Source organism: Pituophis catenifer, unplaced genomic scaffold, assembly GCF_029215685.1.
Source record: "Pituophis catenifer annectens isolate HBS135680 unplaced genomic scaffold, rPitCat1.0.hap2 SCAF_1, whole genome shotgun sequence".
Taxonomy (NCBI): Eukaryota; Metazoa; Chordata; class Lepidosauria; order Squamata; family Colubridae; genus Pituophis; species Pituophis catenifer.
This window is the reverse complement of record NW_027256881.1, coordinates 216,112,467-216,131,642: the sequence shown is the minus strand read 5'-3', so window position 1 is coordinate 216,131,642 and position 19,176 is coordinate 216,112,467. Positions and strand designations below refer to the sequence as shown.

Genomic DNA, 19,176 nt, shown 5'->3' with positions numbered 1-19,176 from the left:
TAACAAGACCTAGTTTGAAGACACCTGTTTTAAGATATGTATAACATATTTAAAGATTCCTCTCTCTCTCTCTCTCTCTCTCTCTCTCTCTCTCTCTCTCTCTCTCTTTTAAATTGACTGCTACAATGCACAACTTGGTTTTGGAACTTTGCTTACTGCAGGCAGGGTGTCGTCTTGAATAGTGGCATTATTTTTGAAACCATTGCTACAGTTTATGTTGCTTTTATCACTCACAGGTGGAAAGCCTTGTCCTCCTCCTTCATCACTCCAGGAGTATCGACTGTGTAATGAGCATTCTTGCAATCAGCTATACTGGGAAACCACTGCATGGAGTCTCTGTTCAGAAAACGCCTTGCTAACAACTCTGAATACGACTACCAATCGGAACAACAAGGCAACCTGTGGAGTTGGAGTACAGACTAGGAGGGTCTTTTGTGTGAAAAATAACTCTGGCCAGGTCCCAGCTAAAAGGTATACAGTATGGCTATAATATTTGGCTTGTTCTCCTCTGAACACTCTCATACTTTTTGTTCTGTACAAATTGGAAAAGGCCATTGTAGAATTGTGCACTTAGCAAGATGGTGGACATGCCACCCTCATTACCACATAATTCCTCTCATTCTTTCTCTGGTGAATCTATGCTTCTGTTTCTAAGAGATGAACAGAATTGCATTAAAGTGATCAAATAGACGGTCAAATAGACAGAATGGTCTCTCCCATGCAAAGCATAAAACTGACCTGTAAATTTGTAATATGCGAAGTACGTTTTTCTTCCAGATTAGGTAGAACACCTAGGCCTTAACTGTACTCCTGAAATTCAGGCAATGGCATAAATATGTGGAAACCCTTCTGGCACAGCTACCACTTGCAGGAGCTATGAGTTCTGGAGGAGCCCCAAGTTGTGCATAATTTCTGAGCTGGGATATAAAACCCTATTCAGAGACAAAGGTGGTGCTCCTCTGGAATTGTTTGGCCCAAAGATGCAAAATCTGTTCTTCCTCATCTGGACTTAATTTCACGTGTTAAGATTTCTGCTCACCTCCAACCTCAAGTTTCACCCCGACAGAAGGTCCCATATCAGAAACAAAAACACTTGCATGAGTGGTGGAGGGCTTGTAACTACCTAAGTGTTATTTTAAACTGCTAAGGGCGAAGTTTTTGGGCATGTGAGGCCAAATTTTACTGAGCATCTTTACCAAAATGATTCTACAGTAGGAAAAATGCTTTCAAAACTGATTCTGTTTTCGTTAAGGTAAATTTATGAGGACTGTAATAGATTTTGAAAAATACTTTGCCAGAAGTACACTTTAGATCTTAGGTGAATAAAGGGCCCTCTCTGCTATTTTCTGGAACAGCCCCCAAAAGATATTGCAAAGAGTCACATTAACTTTAATGAGGAAGATTCCTTAAAGCAACACTAGCATCTCTTTTTTTTTTTTCAGGATCACAAACAAGCTTGTAAAATAAAAAGAGCCTATTTTAAGGAATAATAGGAAGATGCTGTGTACACATGAGGTCTGAAGTACTTTTTTCAAATCATATTTCAGTTGTTCACAGCTCCTACGCTCCAAACCCCAGATAAAAAAAAAAAAGATGCTGAATAACTATTACACCGTTAGGTTTGATTGAAATTATCCTATGAAAAACAAATGTGATTCTAAAGAAGATATTTAGCCTCACAGCTGACCTAATCTGCTTGGCTTTAGTAGCTGAGAGAAATTAGAAATACAGATGTTTCTGCATTTTTTTTCCAAATCAAGACATTGCTAATTACTTTTGTGCTCTGTTAATGAGTCTAGAGAATTACAAACTAGTTTTAATTCTTATTGCATCTTCTCTCTTTCTCTCTCTCTCAAAAAAAAAAAAAAACACAAAAAACCTCCTGAAAATGAGCAGGCTGTGTTGACTCCTGTACAGTTAATTAAAATGCTTTAAGATAATGAGACTAATTGATAAGAAAAAAACCCTCCTGTTCCTTCAGAAGAAGAAGAAGAAGCTTCATCAGCTTTTGGTTTTGTTCTCTATTCCATCATACATTGTTTAACACATAATTGGGTCTTTACTGTTATATAGAAATCTAATGACATAGATGTATTGCTGAAGCAAGAGCTGTATTGTGATTGCTTGGAATATCAGAAGAAAATGTGATCAGAAACAATAGTGAAAGAACATCTTCCTATAATACAGGGCTGTCAAACTCCAGGCCCGCAGGTCAGATGTGTCATGCACTGGCCACGCCCAGTTTAGGAGAGGGGGGGAAAAGTCCTGCTACGGCACGTGATGCCGTCATGATGACATGAGTTTGACACCCCTGGTCTAACATAATGTGAATTTAATGTACCTCACCACAGAGATTTCTGAAATTGGTACTTCTAATTTTTCAGTAGAAAAAAATGATTTGATCACTTCAGGGCTCATTTAGCAATATGTGTCAGAGTGAATGTGAAGATCTGAAGAAAGCATGTGCTAACCACTCTTGCCAGCCCTGGCTTCTTAGTTAACCAGTTGATTATATTTTTCTCATTGACTTTTGGAATATATTTTTTATTTATCTACAATATATTTTTATCTATTTTTTATCTATCTACAGTACATTGTGCCATGATACCAGACAGGAGATCACATTACATGAGCAAGCCATCCATTCTTTGGAAAAGGAAAATCATGCTAGAATTAGCATGGTACCCATGTGCCAAAATGTGATTCATATAGCAGAAAAATTAACATTCTTTAGGGGTTTTTTTCTTCCAACTAAAATATGGTTAGCTATAAGATGCCGGTGTCCTGTCTTCTTTTCTAAGCTTTATGTTCTACATCTCATGTGACTCATTTAGTTTAAGTTTCTAGAAGTGGGAGGAATACTTGTCTGAGTATGAATTTGTAAACAATAACAAAGAGAAAAAAATAGCATGTGGCTTGACCTGCTTATTGTATTATATTTCTCTATTTATGAAAATTTAAACATTTGGAGTTGCTTTAAGAGCTGCTGTAGAGATGATTAAGCAGAGGATAACTTCAAGGAGATCTATGTATCTACATAAATATTCAATTTACCTTAGAGTGCAATTTATGAAATGAGGATTTTTCCTTCTTTTTATTTGAAGGAAATGGGAGCTAAATACATTTTCCATTTTAAAGGCTTCCAAGTAGATAGAAAAACTAATAATAAATTTGAAAGAGATTAAAAAAAAACCCCAACACTAACCAAAAGGCATTATATACAGAGAATTCATTGGAGAACAATATGCAAACTTATTAAAACAATGCATTTCACAGTGCGCTTCGATTAACTTAACAAAAGCTTGACATTATTAAATTTGCACACAATTATAGCCATATGATTTATGTTTGGTTCCTACCAAATTTTTGATTGTTGATTGAAACAAAATATACTCCATTGTGTTCTAGTTCCTACCATAAAAGCTGTCAGAGATTAATGTCTTAGTTATTTGGATGGTTTTATTTTATTTATGCTATTTATCTATTGCTCTACCCAAGCAGACACGAGACAGTACACAAATATTAAAACTGAAACAATTCCATCAGCATTGTTATCCTAAGAATACAATCAATGCCAGTGCTGATGGATGCATATTAATTGATTTCTAAAGACTCATGAATGGCCCAGTTTTCATAAACTTTTGTAAAGTCTTGAGAGTAGGAGCCATCCTCACATAGGAGACAAGCTGTTTTAAGGAAGCAGAGCTGTCTCAGTGAACTCTGCCATTGTAGCACTTCCCCACATATCACCTGATAGAAGGGGACATCCCCTGGATGTCAGGATTTAGTAGGCAGAGTCTATCAGGCAAAGTTCTCTTCTTAGTAGTGGATTAACATGCCAATGCTGTGACTAGCTAGTGAAGCCCCAAACCCCTATATTTTGTATCAGTTGAGATGTCTGGATGTTCTTCAAGGGCAACCCCAGGTAAAATGAAATGCAGTAATCCAACTAAGAGATGATAAGGGCATCAATGGCCATCCTTGATGCACTTAACAGTCCCATCCAACCTTTCTCCCATGCATCCATTAAGTGATTCTGCTAATTCAAAAAGGACAGTTCCACCATAATACAATGCCTTCAACCAGGGTGGATAAAAATCAATGATTTTTTTAAAAAAATAATAAAAAAAATCAGATTTTTTTTATTTAAATCGGATTTTTTTAAATAAAATGCTTTTTGAGGAAAATATATTACCATCCAAAGGTTGTTCCATCATGAAATAAAGATTAGTTTTTTTAATTATGTAGAATAAGGCTGTATGTTTTTTTTTTTTTTTGGTAAATAAATTCCATTAATCCATTCACAATGTCATGCTCTTCCAAAGGTTTTTGTAAGATTATTGGGCAGTTTCTCTGGCTACAAGTTATTATCACAGATGCTTGGTTTACTTTTGCAGTTCTCAAAACTGAATTTGACTCAGCAGAGATCACATGCCTCTTCTTCACAGCAAAAATGTTATAACATGAACAGAGTTGAGAAAAAGACCTTAATCCTATTGTTCTACAAACCTATGAATACAGAATCAACCCCTTCAGTGCTAAGTTTCAAAAAGTTCAGTGAATAGAATAGAAACAATATTTTTCTGATTGTTTGGAATAGATCTGCACAAGAAGAAAGTGAAACTAAGTGTGAGGAGGAAGGGGCAAGCAGACAAGCAGTACAAAATGAAAGTGAAACTTTCTGAGCACAATACTGCACAGCCACAGACAGACAAGTCTTTGGATCTTTTTGTGTGTATGTCCTGAGGTTTATCACATTCTTTCCTTGGAGGAAAAAACCTATAATGGCAGCAGGCCGTAAAAGAGACCCAGTTTGGCAATATTTTAATGAAGTTCCTTTACCTATCGGTAAGGCAGGCATGCGTGCAAACTGCAAACACTGCAACAAAGAAATGCAAGGCCTGGTGGCCCGAATGAGGCAACATCATGAGAAGTGCTGTGATGAAGATGACCAAAGAAACACATTTGAACAGGCAGGATCTTCAGGTTGGTAAACATTTTTATTGAATCATATTTCTAAAGACTGCCTTGAACTGTCATGTTTGAGCAAAATTATATTTCTTATTATTACTGCATGTTACTGTCATTTGGTACAGTTATGAAGAAAAGCAAATATTCCTTTTGGGGCAGTGCTGTGTACAATAAGCAGAAATTGTATAAACAATAAAATAACAGCATTGACTTTTTTGTTTAGGGGAAATCATGGATTCTGGAAACTATCCACCTTCAAGATCACCATCCTGTTCTACAGTTTCAGAGTTATCCATCCAGGATAGTGCTTCATTAGCATCATCATCATCAGACACCCACAGCCACATATCACTATCACCTAAAAGAAAGAAAAAACCCTTCCCTCCTGGAACCACCATAGATAAGTTTGTGATAAAAACTAGCAGATTAGAAAAAGAGTTAATTGATGAAAAAATTGCCCAGTTTGTTTATGCAACAAACTCTTCTTTCCGTCTGACTGAGAACTCACATTTCATTAATATGGTTCAGTCACTGAGACCAGGATACAGTCCACCCAGCAGAGCAGATGTTGCAGGGAAACTGCTGGATAAAGTGTATGACAGACAAATGGAGCAATGTGCAACAGTTCTGGAGGATAGAATTGTTAACCTAAGTATTGATGGGTGGAGTAATGCCCACAATGATCCTATTATATGTGCTTGTATAACAACAGAAGAAGGGAAAGTCTTCCTTGCACAAACAATTGATACGTCAGGAAATGCACACACAGCAGAATACTTACAAGAAGTGGCAGTAAAAGCTATAATAACATGTGAACAAAAATTCAAATGTCTAGTACGCAGTTTGGTCACAGACAATGCTGCAAATGTATCCAAGATGAGAAGAAATTTAGAAGAGCAGGAAGGGAATACAAAGCTAATAACATATGGTTGCAGTGCTCATTTGCTGCACCTCTTAGCCAAAGACTTAAGTGTTCCAGAAGTAAAAACTAATGTTGTTGAAATTGCTAAATACTTCCGTAACAATCATTTTGTTGCAGCAGCTCTGAAAAGGATGGGTGGAACCAAGCTAACGCTCCCACAAGATGTTAGATGGAACTCTGTGGTGGACTGTTTTGAGCAGTATATCAAGAACTGGCCTATTCTGATGACAGTTTGTGAAGAAAATCGAGATAAAATAGATGGCACTGTCACGGCCAAAATCCTCAACATTGGGCTTAAGAGAAATGTTGAACATATGCTGAGCATCCTGAAACCCATCTCTGAAGCTTTAAACAAAAGACAGAAAAATAGCTGTTTTATTGCTTATGCTGTTGAAATTTGGAAGGAACTGAGCGAACACTTAAAAACAGAACTACACATGGACAGAATTAAATTACAAGCATTAAAAAAACGAATGGGACAAGTACTGTCTCCAGCTCATTTTTTGGCAAATATTGTCAATATCCAGTATCAACGTCAAAACTTAAGTGCTGAAGAAGAGGAGTTAGCTATGACATGGGTATCCAGCAATCATCCATCTGTAATGCCAACTATAATAAACTTCAAAGCTAAGGGGGAACCATTCAAGAAATATATGTTTGCTGAAGATATTTTAAAGAAAGTCACACCAGTGAACTGGTGGAAGTCACTTAAGCACTTGGATTTAGAGACTGTTCAAGTAATGATTTCACTTTTAACAGCAGTAGCTTCTTCTGCAGGCGTTGAAAGAATATTCTCTTCCTTTGGACTCATTCATTCTAAATTGAGAAATTGTTTGGGACCCGATAAAGCAGGAAAGCTTGTTTTTCTTTTCCAGATTATGAACAAAGAAGAAGATGAAGATGACGAGTGAGCTACAGAGGACAGTATTTAAGTTTTTCATGTGTAGGCTGGGCTGACAGTCTAAGTTTCTTAATATATATATATATTGTTTAGCCAAATTAGTTAACAAACATGGATGTTTGTTTAAGCAAATAACATATGCTGTAATTTTATTGTTTCAGTTGAATAAATCTATTTAAATTGTTATTATTAAGGTAATGATTATTTTTCTCCTTCCTAAGTACAACAGAAAAGTTGTCCAAATATGAATGATTAACCTATTAAACTGGGGATAAAAAAACTAATATGAAAAGTTGTTTTTCTAAAAATCTTCATTTACTTGCATATTAAAGTTATACCAGCAAGAATTAGTCTTTATGTAGAAAACTATGATTTAAATCAAGCCTTACTGACTAGTGATTTAAATTGTTTGATTTAAATCAAATCCACCCTGCCTCCAACTCTTAGCGAGAACAGTGTAGTGAACATAGGAGGACACTGTAGCTTATGACACTGAATGCCACGAAAGGGTCCAGAAAGATATCTGGAGGGATGGTAATGCTCCCTTCTGGTCCCGCCACCATGAGAGCATGGGAGTTCCTTTCTGATTTTTTTTCTCACTTGCTTTGGCTTGTCTCCTCTTTTTGACAATTTCCACTATCTGTTCTGACATCTTGGTTTTTTCCTTTCTTTTCACAGTTATCCTTAAATCTTCTTTTATTACATTCCTCAAGTTTCTCTAGTTCCCTATCAGTGAGGTTCAGGATTTCAAAATTATTTCTCATGTTCTCCTTAAAATTGATGGGTATATGCTTCCAAATTGTGGAAGCACTTTGTTCTTCTGCTTTACCTTGATGTGGAATTTGCACATGGGCAGTTCATGATCTGTTCCATAGTCATCCCATACCCACATCTTTGCTTTTATAGCTGAGTTTCACCACTTTGTATCAGTAGTCTGTGACTGTGTGATCCATCTGATGACGTCAATAAATAGAGGCATTGTTTTATTTTTGAAGTTTTATTTATGAAGATTATCTTCCTTATAGTTATGAAGCAATAATTGGATTGTAGAAATTGGTACGTCATCTAGGTCACCCAGCTGGCTTTGTACCTAAAGCAGGACAAGAACCCATGACCTTCCAATTTCTAGACTGAGGCCTAAATCATTACACCAAACTAGCTTTTGAGGAGCCCATTATCCTGCACTATATTATCACTGTATTATCAGTTATTTTATCTTGTCTGTCAGTGTGGTTATCTATATAAAATACAGAAGTGGTTTACTAGTGCCTTCTGTGAAATCTGAAATGATGCCCTTGTCATTTTCATTAAAATGGTCATCCATCTCTAGCATCTTTTAATATTTTTGCTGCCCAGTACAGGTCCCTGCCTACTTTACAGGGCAGATGAGATGAATTTCATGCCTTGGTGAATCCACAAGGAGAATACACTTCATTCATCCCTCCCAGAAATATCTACCTACCCTGATTAGACATTTATGCAAGCTGTCTCAAACCAATGCTAGATAGCACAGGGAGGAAAAGATCAGTGATAATCACATCTTCTCACGCTTTCTTTACCAGAAATATTGCAAAATACTTTTAAAAAAAGACACTCAAAATCCAACCTACTAGATTCAATTTCACTAGGGAATGCCAGGGAAATAATTTAATATGCCTTGCGAACAATACAATACAAAACCCCTGAAGAGATGTGTTTTCTGTCCATCTACCTGCACATACAGTAGCAATATTGGTTCTTTAGGTTGTCAATAGCCTGCATTCAGTTCTTTCTCATCGATGGCGAGTAAGTAGGTACTCTTTATTTCATAGTGGCAGTTACTATAAATTGTATTTATGTGTGTAATTATACAGTTCCTGTTTCAAAATAAATTAAAAATTAATTTGGCAATACCTGCAGCCTTACTACAGTAAGTGTGACTTGTTCTTAGATGAGTGTAGGGATTCCATTTTGCTAAATTAATGTTGGGGTTTAGGGAACTCTTGTGCAGTTATCCAGAATTGAACTCAATCTAGGGGCACCTAACTAACCACATGTTATACAATTGTATTGCCAGGTGTCCAGAATCCATTAAACCAGAAACCGTCCACTCATGCTTCCTCCCGTGTAAGAAAGATTGTGTGGTGACCCCCTTCAGTGAATGGACACACTGCCCTACCACCTGCCAACATGGTAAGCTGGTCTAGAAGAGTCAGAATCAATCCTCCAGTTGTTTCATCCTACCCTAACCAATATTAGTAAAGTTTTGGATTAGAAGTACATTTTGAAATGAAGCTCTAAATGGATACTCGGATCCTGTATATCATGTTTTTCAGGGGTGGGTTCTACTTACCTTTACTACCGGTTCGCAATGGGATCGTGCACATGCGCTTGCTTCACTCACGCGCGCCACATGCGCAGATCGCCTATGACGACATCCAGGGCAGTGGCGGAGCATCCCGTTGGTTTTACTACCGGTTCTTGTGAACCGGTCTGAACTGGGGGCAACCCACCACTGATGCTTTTGTGCCTGTTGTAAAATGAGTGTGTCTGACCTTAAAACTCACCAGAGATTTCACAAGAGTTGTTAAGAGTGCTAAGCTTCGACATATTCTACTAACCGTTTTATTAGAGGAATGCAAATAGCACATATATTGTATGCTTTTGTTAGGTTCCTCCTAGGGTTTATCAATGTGACTTGCTGTAAGGACTTAGTGCCTTTAATGATCCTAAGAATAACATAAATGGGAGTGGGAACTCTAGGTCAGATCTCCCTTTGCAGTAAGGATGAAAGGAAAAGGACAAGGCTAAGACTCAAGAGAAAGGGAGAGTGGATGAGGATCTGCAGGCAAGAGGAAAGCCAACTCACTGATGACAAAAATCTTCAGAGGCAAGTCCAGAAAAAGGCAATGGCTGAAATATAAACAAATTTGTATGTCAGTTAATTAGACAGTCAGGTTAGATGGAACTCTTGTTACTGAAAAGTAACTAGAACAACAAACTTTGTAAGCAGATCTAGAGGTGACAATATGCTGAGACTAAAGCTACAAAGAATTTCAGCCACTGATAATGTCAGAAAAGTATTTTTTTTTAATTTGATTTATATGCCGCCCTTCTCCGGAGACTCAGGGCGGCTTACAATGCGTTAAGCAATAGCCTTCATACTTTTGTATATTTTATACAAAGTAAGCTTATTGCGCCCACAATCTGGGTCCTCATTTTACCTACTTTAGAAAGGGTGGAAGGCTGAGTCCACCTTGAGCCTGGTGAGATTTGAACTTGCAATAATTGCAGGCAGCTGATGTTAATAACAGTGCTGTAGTCTGTTGCGCTACCAAGTCTCTGTAATTCCTAGTTTGATAAGGATATATACAGTTGGAACAGGAAGCATGACTCAGGGACAATTTTCTTTTATCAAAGCAGAAGTGAAACATACTATATAGAATGTTTTAGAATATGTGATGTCAGGTACTGATGGACCACTTTAATTTAGGTGATTACATGATATACCGTTCAGGGCATGAGACCATAAGAAAGAAGGGAATGAAATTAATATTAAAAACATGGCATAGTTAAGGATATGCTTGGCAAGAAGCCAGTAAATGATAGATTCATAGATATTCAAGTCAATAGAACTGAAGTGTACTATATGTACCTAGTACAGATGTGATGGTAGAAGATAATGGCGCATTCTATGCAACATCAAGCAAAGATATAGAACTTCTAAAAAATCATTAGAATTCCAGACTTGGACAAATGGAGGCTCCTGGAATTACTGTACAGGAAGATTTGATTTAGGTAAATGCCTCCTAGGAAATAGGAGACATACCAAGACACTTCCAGATTAAATTGTGGTACAAATTATTCATTGTTTGTATCAAACATTTGGTTAAATTTACAAACTTAAAGAAAATAGGAATGCCCGCAAGTTTTGACCTTAAATCATAATGTCAGTTCAATTTAAAGAACAGAACGTGAGATGCTATGCAAAGAGATAATGGGCACCATGAAAACCAATATAGCAAAATAAATCCCAAAGTTTCAAAGATGAAGGGATCTTAGTGGTTTTTTTAAAACTTGAAAGGATAAGGAGAGACTTGGTAATTGGGCCAGGACATACAACTGAGTTCAGGCTTCCAGTTCATACAAGAAAGGGCTGGAAAAGATACCTCAATGTAAAGAAAATGAAAAAAGAATAAAATAGCAATAAAATAAATGGTTTAAGACACTATAGGAAAATAGTTCTACGTAAGGTAGAAATACTCAGTAGTAAACATGAAAACGTTCTAATAGAAGCGAATGAGGTTAAAGGAAGATGAAAAAATTACGGTGACATGATTTAGAAGTGGAAGTGTATAGCGTTTCTCTACAGAAACATTTTTCAAAAAGGGAATGTATACAATTCCATTAAAAAGTGAGATATGAAAATCCAGCTATCAATAGGAAAGTAAATGTGCAAATAAAATAACTGTACTGTTTGAAATTGCAAGAGAAGAGGCAATTTAAGTATTAACAGTTCTAGGACACTTAGTTGTCACTTAGAACATATAGAATAGGTTTGATGTAGACATATACCATAAAAAGGAAATTTGAGAGAATACACAGATTATTGAATTATCACGGCAATTCTCATGCAAGCAAATTTTCATTTAAGATCTCAATGAAAAAGAGAGAGATGCCAAATGTACAGTTATTTAAAAAGGGAGAGAGATACACAGTTCAAATGTTAACATAAGATAGGTAGTAGAGAGAGGAAAAGAAGGTTTATTTTTGCTTCATGTGGCACATTAAGGCCTTTGATCATATAGATCGTGGTTTTTCCAACATGGCAACTTTAAGACATTTTAAAATTGCCAAGTTTGAAAAATACTGTTGGAGATAATGTCTGACACAGAACATATTAAGTCTAAAGGTGTGCCAGAGCACATAATTATTCCTCTGATGAATCTTTTCCTTGAATAAGAAGCTACTGTTGGAACTAAATTTGGAGAAGCAGAATAAGGAAGGGAATGAGACAAGGGTATATATTGTCACTGTATCTGTTTAATTTATGCAATGAATATATCACAAAAACCGGCAGGATTTAAATAGATGACAGCTGAAATCAAAACTGGAGATGACAGTGCTTTGTTAAAAGAAAATAAAGAAGATGAAGAAGAGCTTGTTCTAAAAATAAAAATGGAACGTGAACAATGAAGGTTAGTTTTCCAAATTTGGAAAGCAAAGGTAATCTTAACCCAGAGGCTCAGTGAACTCTGATGGTTGATAGTAAAGATGTGACGGTTGAGAGAAACTTTTATATCTTTAGGTTCAAGAATAAGGATGAAGAGTGAGCTGGAAAAAAAATAAACCAGCAATTAATCCTAGTGATATAGAACATGCTTAACTTTAAAAACATCATGAAAGATAAAGATATATTTATGACAACCATGTTCAGAGTAGTTAAAACTACAGATTTTCCAGTGGTAGTGTACGAGTATGAAACCAGAACACTTTGAAAGAGTGGGAAAAGTTAGGTAGATTATTTTGATATGGATCTGGAGGTGATTATTATCATGGACTGGAAAGAAAATCAGTTAATGGATACCAAATCAAACAAACATAGCTTTTTCCCTTTGTGATGATCTGTCAGCAGAAGCTCACATTTTCGGGGCATATAATATCAGTGGATGCTGAACTAGGACAAAATTATTATCCTTGGCAAGATTGCTTGAAGAAGAAAAAGAAGGCAACAGATTGGGTAGTTGAGCAGGATCAAGGAGATTACAGAATTCTCTTTGGAAGAGCCACAGGGTATTATTAGAGAGAGGTAGAAGAAGCAAGCACTTGTCCATGGAGTCTACAAATAGCAGTTACCTACTTGCATTTCAACGAAAAATCCCTTCTTAGTAAAGCCTTTCAAATATGAGCAAAGCCTTCAGAGAGGAGCTTTTCTTCCTACCAGGACAGAGATTTCTTTGCCCTCCCTCCAATCCACAGTTTGAGCTGTTCAGGCAGCTCAGATGCCGCTATTTCAGAAAAATTGCAAGTTACCTGCATTCACATCTACTTTGTCACAAACTGATTGCTGTGAAAGCAGCTGTTTTTACAATTATTTCCCTACTGCCTGATGTTTTTCCCCATTGGCTCAAATCTTACACATTTAAAACTGATGTAAAGTCACAGCTTCAAGTTAAACTCAATTCCTGGTGACTTCACGGACACATATTCAGTGCCAACCTGCATTTTATATTCTCCTCCTCGTCCCAGTTCTTTCAAACCTACTGTGAGTTTACCTTAGCAGTAGGCAAAGCACACATATTTCTGTTCATGCATCTCAACTTAATATTTGGAGAGGAATTGTGACTACAGTTTGACTAAACCTTCACTAAACATAATTAAAGTTAGAGAACTTGATTCCTGGTGATTAGAAGGATATATCTATTTATTTAGGGTGAAGAGAAATATTGAAGTGGTTTCCCATTGCCGTCTTCTTGTATTTTTTTTTTTAACGTCTCAGCGTAGGAATCCCTGGAGATTCTCATTCAGGTACAAACTAAACCCAACCACCCTTAGCTTTTAAGTCCAGTTTTTCACTTAATAATGTGAGAAAATGTAACTTTTCACCCTTGCCCTCAGTTGGATATTTGAGTTAATTGTGCTGGAATCATAATAACTATTGGCATGAAAGATTTAATAGATTCTAAAGATGAACTAGATATTCTGACAGATAGCTGACTTAGCTATCTGAATGTATAAATTCAGATTCTACATAGAAAGCTAGAGTTTCCCCTGGTATTGAGAAGTACCCCAAAATTCATTGTTGGGGAGAATCCAGGGGTGAAATCCAGCAGGTTCTGGAGAACTGGTAGTGGAAATTTTGAGTAGTTTGGAGAACCGGCAAATACCAGTGAGAATGGAGATTTTGCAATATCCTTCCCGCAGGAGTGGGGAGGAGTAGGGATTTTGCAGTATCCTTCCCCTGGAGTGGTGTAGGAATGGAGATTTTGCAGTGTTCTTTCCCTGCCACACCCACCAAGCCACGCCCACAGAACCGGTAGTAAAAAAAAATTGGATTTCACCACTGGGAGAATCTCATAATAATGTTATAAGATTAAAAGCAGGCTGTGGCTAAGTATTGTTCTCTTCCCACGTTTACCTCAGGAGAGATTTAACAGCAAGGCTATCTTTGGAAATAGCACATGGCAAAGTTCATAACTTAGAAAAGATTTGATCTGAACTCAACATTGTACTACCTCTCTTTACTTACTCAGAACAATAAAACATATTCCCTCTCTGAGAAAGGACTTCTCACCATTTTTTTCATATCAGGCACAATATAGGGGTTTTTTTACACTGATTTAAAGCTTTTTGCAATATTTTTGCTTGTTTGACTGAGCTTCTGTTTATTCTCATCTTTGCTCTCATTTGTTTTACTTATTTTTTTACCAATAAAAAGTGAGTTATTGCTTGCGAATGGCAACGGCACTATATTTTAAGAAAAAAATCCTGGTCCATTTAAAACAAAGCAAATAATATGGTAATTAATTGTTGGTTTTTATATGTTACTTAGATAAAGAAAATGAATTCAGACATACATTATTCTGCTTATTAAGAAATGTTGTAGCATTAAAAAGCCTTTCCAACATATTTAATTTCATTGAAATAGTTATCATTTAATATGATTCTAAATTAAAACTAAGTGATAAGAATTGTATTATGCACTGGATTTACTTTTGATTTGCTATTTTGTGAGTGCATTAATTTATGCTGCACAATTAAAAACAAGCAAAATTGGAAATTTAAAAAACCACTCAATGGCGAATGCATCTAAATTAAACAAAAAAAAATATTTAACAAGTACATAAACCACTGAGTGGCTAAGCTGCAAACATAATCACAATCAAGTTTTAATTTGCCAGTGATAAAACTGAATATCTGCAAAAATAATGGCAGCTTATCCAAACAACATTGAAAGTCACATCAGATGTTGGCAGCAATCTGTTAGATAAAATATGAAGAGCTGAACTGGGCAATTGGTGTCCAGCTTTTCTACCTATTGCTTGCCCTGCAGTTAAATGTCAGCAAAATGACAGCTTTCTACCAAAAACTTATCATGCTCTGTTGAGCGCTTAAGGTATTAACAGATATCGGAAGACAAAAATTAAAAAGATAAATTTAAAACAAAATACAGAAAATGCTTTAGTTCTATCTTGTATACTCACTTTGTTTAGAAATAAAATAATCTGAATCTATTTAAATTATTCTGAGCAAAGTACTTTTGCCACTGAAATGCAGAGTGGTTTAGTGTAATAGGGTCTTTTTGTGAAATATACAGGAAATATTCAAAGAGCTAGAGGAAAACTGGAGAACAAAGTGCTATTGTTTAACTAAACCTTAATATCCATAGTTAATTTCTGTGAGTTGCATTAGCCAAGAAAATCTTGTCTTAAGTGGATTCCTGGTGCTTTTTAAAAAAAACCAGACCAGAGATGACCCAAATATAGAAAATGGATCTTACTTTATTTTCCTTGAATACCTATTCCATGGAGACAAGGCCCTTCTATGCTGTAAGAAGTCAGAAGGAGCAAAATAATGATTCCAGACCCCACACATTCTTTTTTTTTTTTCCTGTTTCTTCTGCTGTAATATTTTTGCCCACCGGATGCTTCTTTCAAATAATTTCATGTTGAGCCACATCTCCGCAAACAGTTATTCTGAACCTGAAAATGATCATTGATGTATTATTTTTATGAACAATTATGAGACTAGGAAGGGCAGCGTTGGCTGTAGAGAGGCTCTTCCATAATCAGCTCTTTTCTGGGCCTGATCCACCAGAGCAGAGAATTGTCAAGTTTTCAGGAAATAAAAACTACATAATATTCTTTATTAAAAGCAATACAGGTAGAACTTGACTTACAACCATTTGTTTAGTGACGATTTGAATTTAAAACTGTAAAAAGTGACTTACAATCATTTTTCACACTTATGTTCATTGCAGCATCCCCATGGTTACATGATCAAAATTCGGACCCTTGGCAACTGATTCATATTTATGACGGTTGAAGTGTCCTGGGGTCATATGGTCACCTTTTGCAACCTTCTGACAAGTGACGTCAATGGGGAAATCAGATTCATTTAACATCCATGTTGCTAACTTAACAACTGCAGTGATTCACTTAATGACTGTGGCAAGAAAGATCATAAAATGGGACAAAACCAGTGGTGGGTTTCTACCAGTTCTCCCCGGTTCAGTAGTTGTGGCGGCTGGAGGCTCCGCCCACCTGCCTGGATATCATCACAGATGCTCTGAACATGTGCAGAAGGGTCTGCGCATGCGCAGAAGCGCCATGAGCAAGCGAAGCAAGCACGCGCATGTGCACGCTCCTGGTTCCGAAGTAGTAGCGAAGGTAAGTGGAACCCACTACTGGACAAAACTCACTTAATAATTGTCTTGCTTAGCAATGGAAAGATAGGGCTCAATTGTGGTCATAAGTGAAGGCCTACCTATATAACTGAAGACTGTAGTAAGTGAGATACTTCAGAAATAGAAGTGAAGATCAGTAATGTGCAAAATTAACTATCCTTGATAGAAAACCATTTTTATGTGCTTAAAAATACCTCAGGGAATGCCACCACAAAAAAACAGTCCCGCTACAGGATCATTGTTCAAGATGCACTTAATGGAGGATCGGAATGCCCGGACACCTTATTTGAAGAAAGAGAGTGTGAAGGCGTCTCACTTTGTCCCACCTACAGGTAAAGTAAGAAAATATCTCTAAACATGATTTGCCAGAATGTCATTCCTGAGATCACCAGTGATATACTTGCTTCTGGACAGATTTAGAAAAAACTCATCTCCGTTCTTCATGAAGCAACCCTTTACTTTCAGGCCTCTGTCTGAATGAAGTGAATTCCTTAAAGCAGTAGCTTTTTCTTAGGCTTTAAAAATCACAAGAGAGCCAAAACTTTTCTTCCAAATTGGTTTCGAAATATGTTCAGCCTTATTGATTGCCCTTTTGGACAATGCATTATTTTGATTGACAGTGTAATAATATACCCGGGGATATAACAATATACTATGGTATACAATAATATACCTAAGTGTATAATAATGTACTGTTATTTATAAATGTACTATTATACAACAAGGCTCAGGGCTTCAGAGAAGAGTTGATCAGATCTTGGATCAAATCCAAATTACCCTTTCAGCATAGATCCCTGGATGAAATGAGATTCTGAAAGTTCCTGAATCCCACCCAATGGTAGGAATCCTACCCTGTTTCCCCCAAAATAAGACATCCCCTGATACCGGCTTTTGAGTGCATGGCAATAAGACCAAGCACTTATTTCAGGGTTCAAAAAAAATATAAGACAGGGTCTTATTTTTGGGAAAACACAGTACATATCTTTCTATCTTTAGAACTTTATTTGGAGCTCAAGGTTGAACTGCGGGGTCCTTGGTGCTCTCTGAGCTTAGTTGTTTTCTTCCAGACGTTTTATTATCCAATAAGGTAACATAATCAGTGCAGTAACATTTCATTATCCAACTAGATGACATCATCAGTACTACTGTACTGATGATGTTACCTAGTTGGGTAATAAAATATCTGGAAGGGAAAAAAACAACAAAGCTCAGAGAGGAGCAAAGAGCTCACAATTTTAACGGTTTTTATTTTATAAGTGAATGGGACAGCCTCTACATAATTCATCCTTTGGAGGATATGATCCTTATATTTACATTTGAGAAGAGTACAAAGGAGAATATATGAGTCAAGGCTTTCTATAGCTTCTTATAATATACATTTATTAAAATGCAATATTTTATATATGCAAGTACTTATTCTGTTATCATTTACTTACATAAATGAAACTAATGAGTAAATTAAACAGTTTCAGTAACAACATGAAGATTCTTTTTGGAAACCAAAATGCTCAAAAGGAAAAAAAAAACAACACCTTGAAATAAGGCCCAGTCACATACTATTCAAGGGTCCATTAGTATTATTGTATTTGAGTCAGTTTTGTACATAAATGTTACTACTGGCATTGGTTTATTTTGTTACTTAACACCTAGCTTTAAAATTCAAAAACAACATTAGTGTTAAAGATCCAACTACGGGCATTGTTGATTGGATGAATTACTTTTGATATAAAAAATAATATAAAAATTAGTTTGTAACCTAACCCTAACCTTGTTATATGTGCTCCAACATTCATGTCTTCTTTTTAAGGCCCTGAACCCAGATATTATCAGGCACTCAAAGAAGCAGTATTTGGCATTTTTTAATTATTTTATTTAAAGTGGATAAGTTTATTCATCAATTCTATTCTACATAATTAGGAAGAATTGCTGAAACAATTAGTGGATTGACATATGCCCTGTTACTAACAAGCATCATGTCACCAGCCATTGCTATAAAAAGGCATAACATATAAGGTGACACAATAGGGCCATCAATATCCCTAACTGAGTAAGCTGTTATTGGTGCAGCCCCTAATTAAATTCTGTGGGGAAAAAATCAAAACCAACAAAACAAACTAAATCTGATGTATCATAACTGTTCCTCTGTTTCCATTTCAGTTGGAAGATCCACAAATGGGGTCAATGCTTATTGGTGCCTGATTCAGTAAGGCAAGGTGTATTAGGACTCAATGAAGCATGTGGGCCCGGTTTGCAGTCAAGAGGTAAGAATTCATCAATAAATGTTGTTACTCTTTATTAGCTACTTTTTCATGGTACCTAATACTTTGCTAGATGTGAATGGTATTTTACCAGATCATTTCAGACTAGCTAAAAGTGATGTGCCTCCTTCAGTCACCTATGAACAAAATAATGACAGCAGCAAAGGATTACATTATGCACTTATTGTAATTAAAATACTCTGAGTGTGGCTTATTATGATTAATAACTCATATATATTTCTCATGGTAAATCTTGGCCTCAATCATTGTTACGCAATTGATTTGGCAAGAGAGATGTGGGATATAGCTGAGGGATGCTGAGAGCCTTTCAAGATAGACCAGACTAGGAAATCAAAGTCATGAATGTAATGTTAATTTTATTATTATGTTACAGTAACAGAATCTTGCAAGTTCTAAATGTGCTTTACCCATCCCTTCCTATAGCTTCCTGAGAAGCATGGTGTGTGTGTGTGTGTGTGTGTGTGTGTGTGTGTGTGTGTGTGTGTGTGTCCTGTCTGAGTCCCTTACTCATATTACATTTCTGCCCCAGACTAAGATTTCTTTTTATCTGACCAGTGTCTTGGTAGCATTGTCATGTTCCTCAAGTTTATTTCTTCTGCCCATTACAGATGCAAGAAAAATGCTAACACAATACATTGACACGGTGTGTCAGACTCCACAGGCAGAAAATAATACAATTTTAGAATGAAAGTTGCTGTCTTACCTATCTCTCCAGATT

General features: G+C 36.4%; 1 protein-coding gene across 1 annotated transcript in view; it reads left to right on the top strand.

The window, feature by feature from the left end:
• THSD7B (thrombospondin type 1 domain containing 7B) overlaps positions 1-19,176 on the top strand; it is a 469,405-nt gene that overhangs the window by 234,612 nt on the left and 215,617 nt on the right. Inside the window, exons 8-11 of the mRNA XM_070957022.1 lie at positions 237-471; positions 8,851-8,966; positions 16,379-16,511; positions 18,337-18,440. Of these exons, the coding sequence (XP_070813123.1) occupies positions 237-471; positions 8,851-8,966; positions 16,379-16,511; positions 18,337-18,440 (588 nt within the window). The remainder of the gene's footprint in view (positions 1-236; positions 472-8,850; positions 8,967-16,378; positions 16,512-18,336; positions 18,441-19,176) is intronic.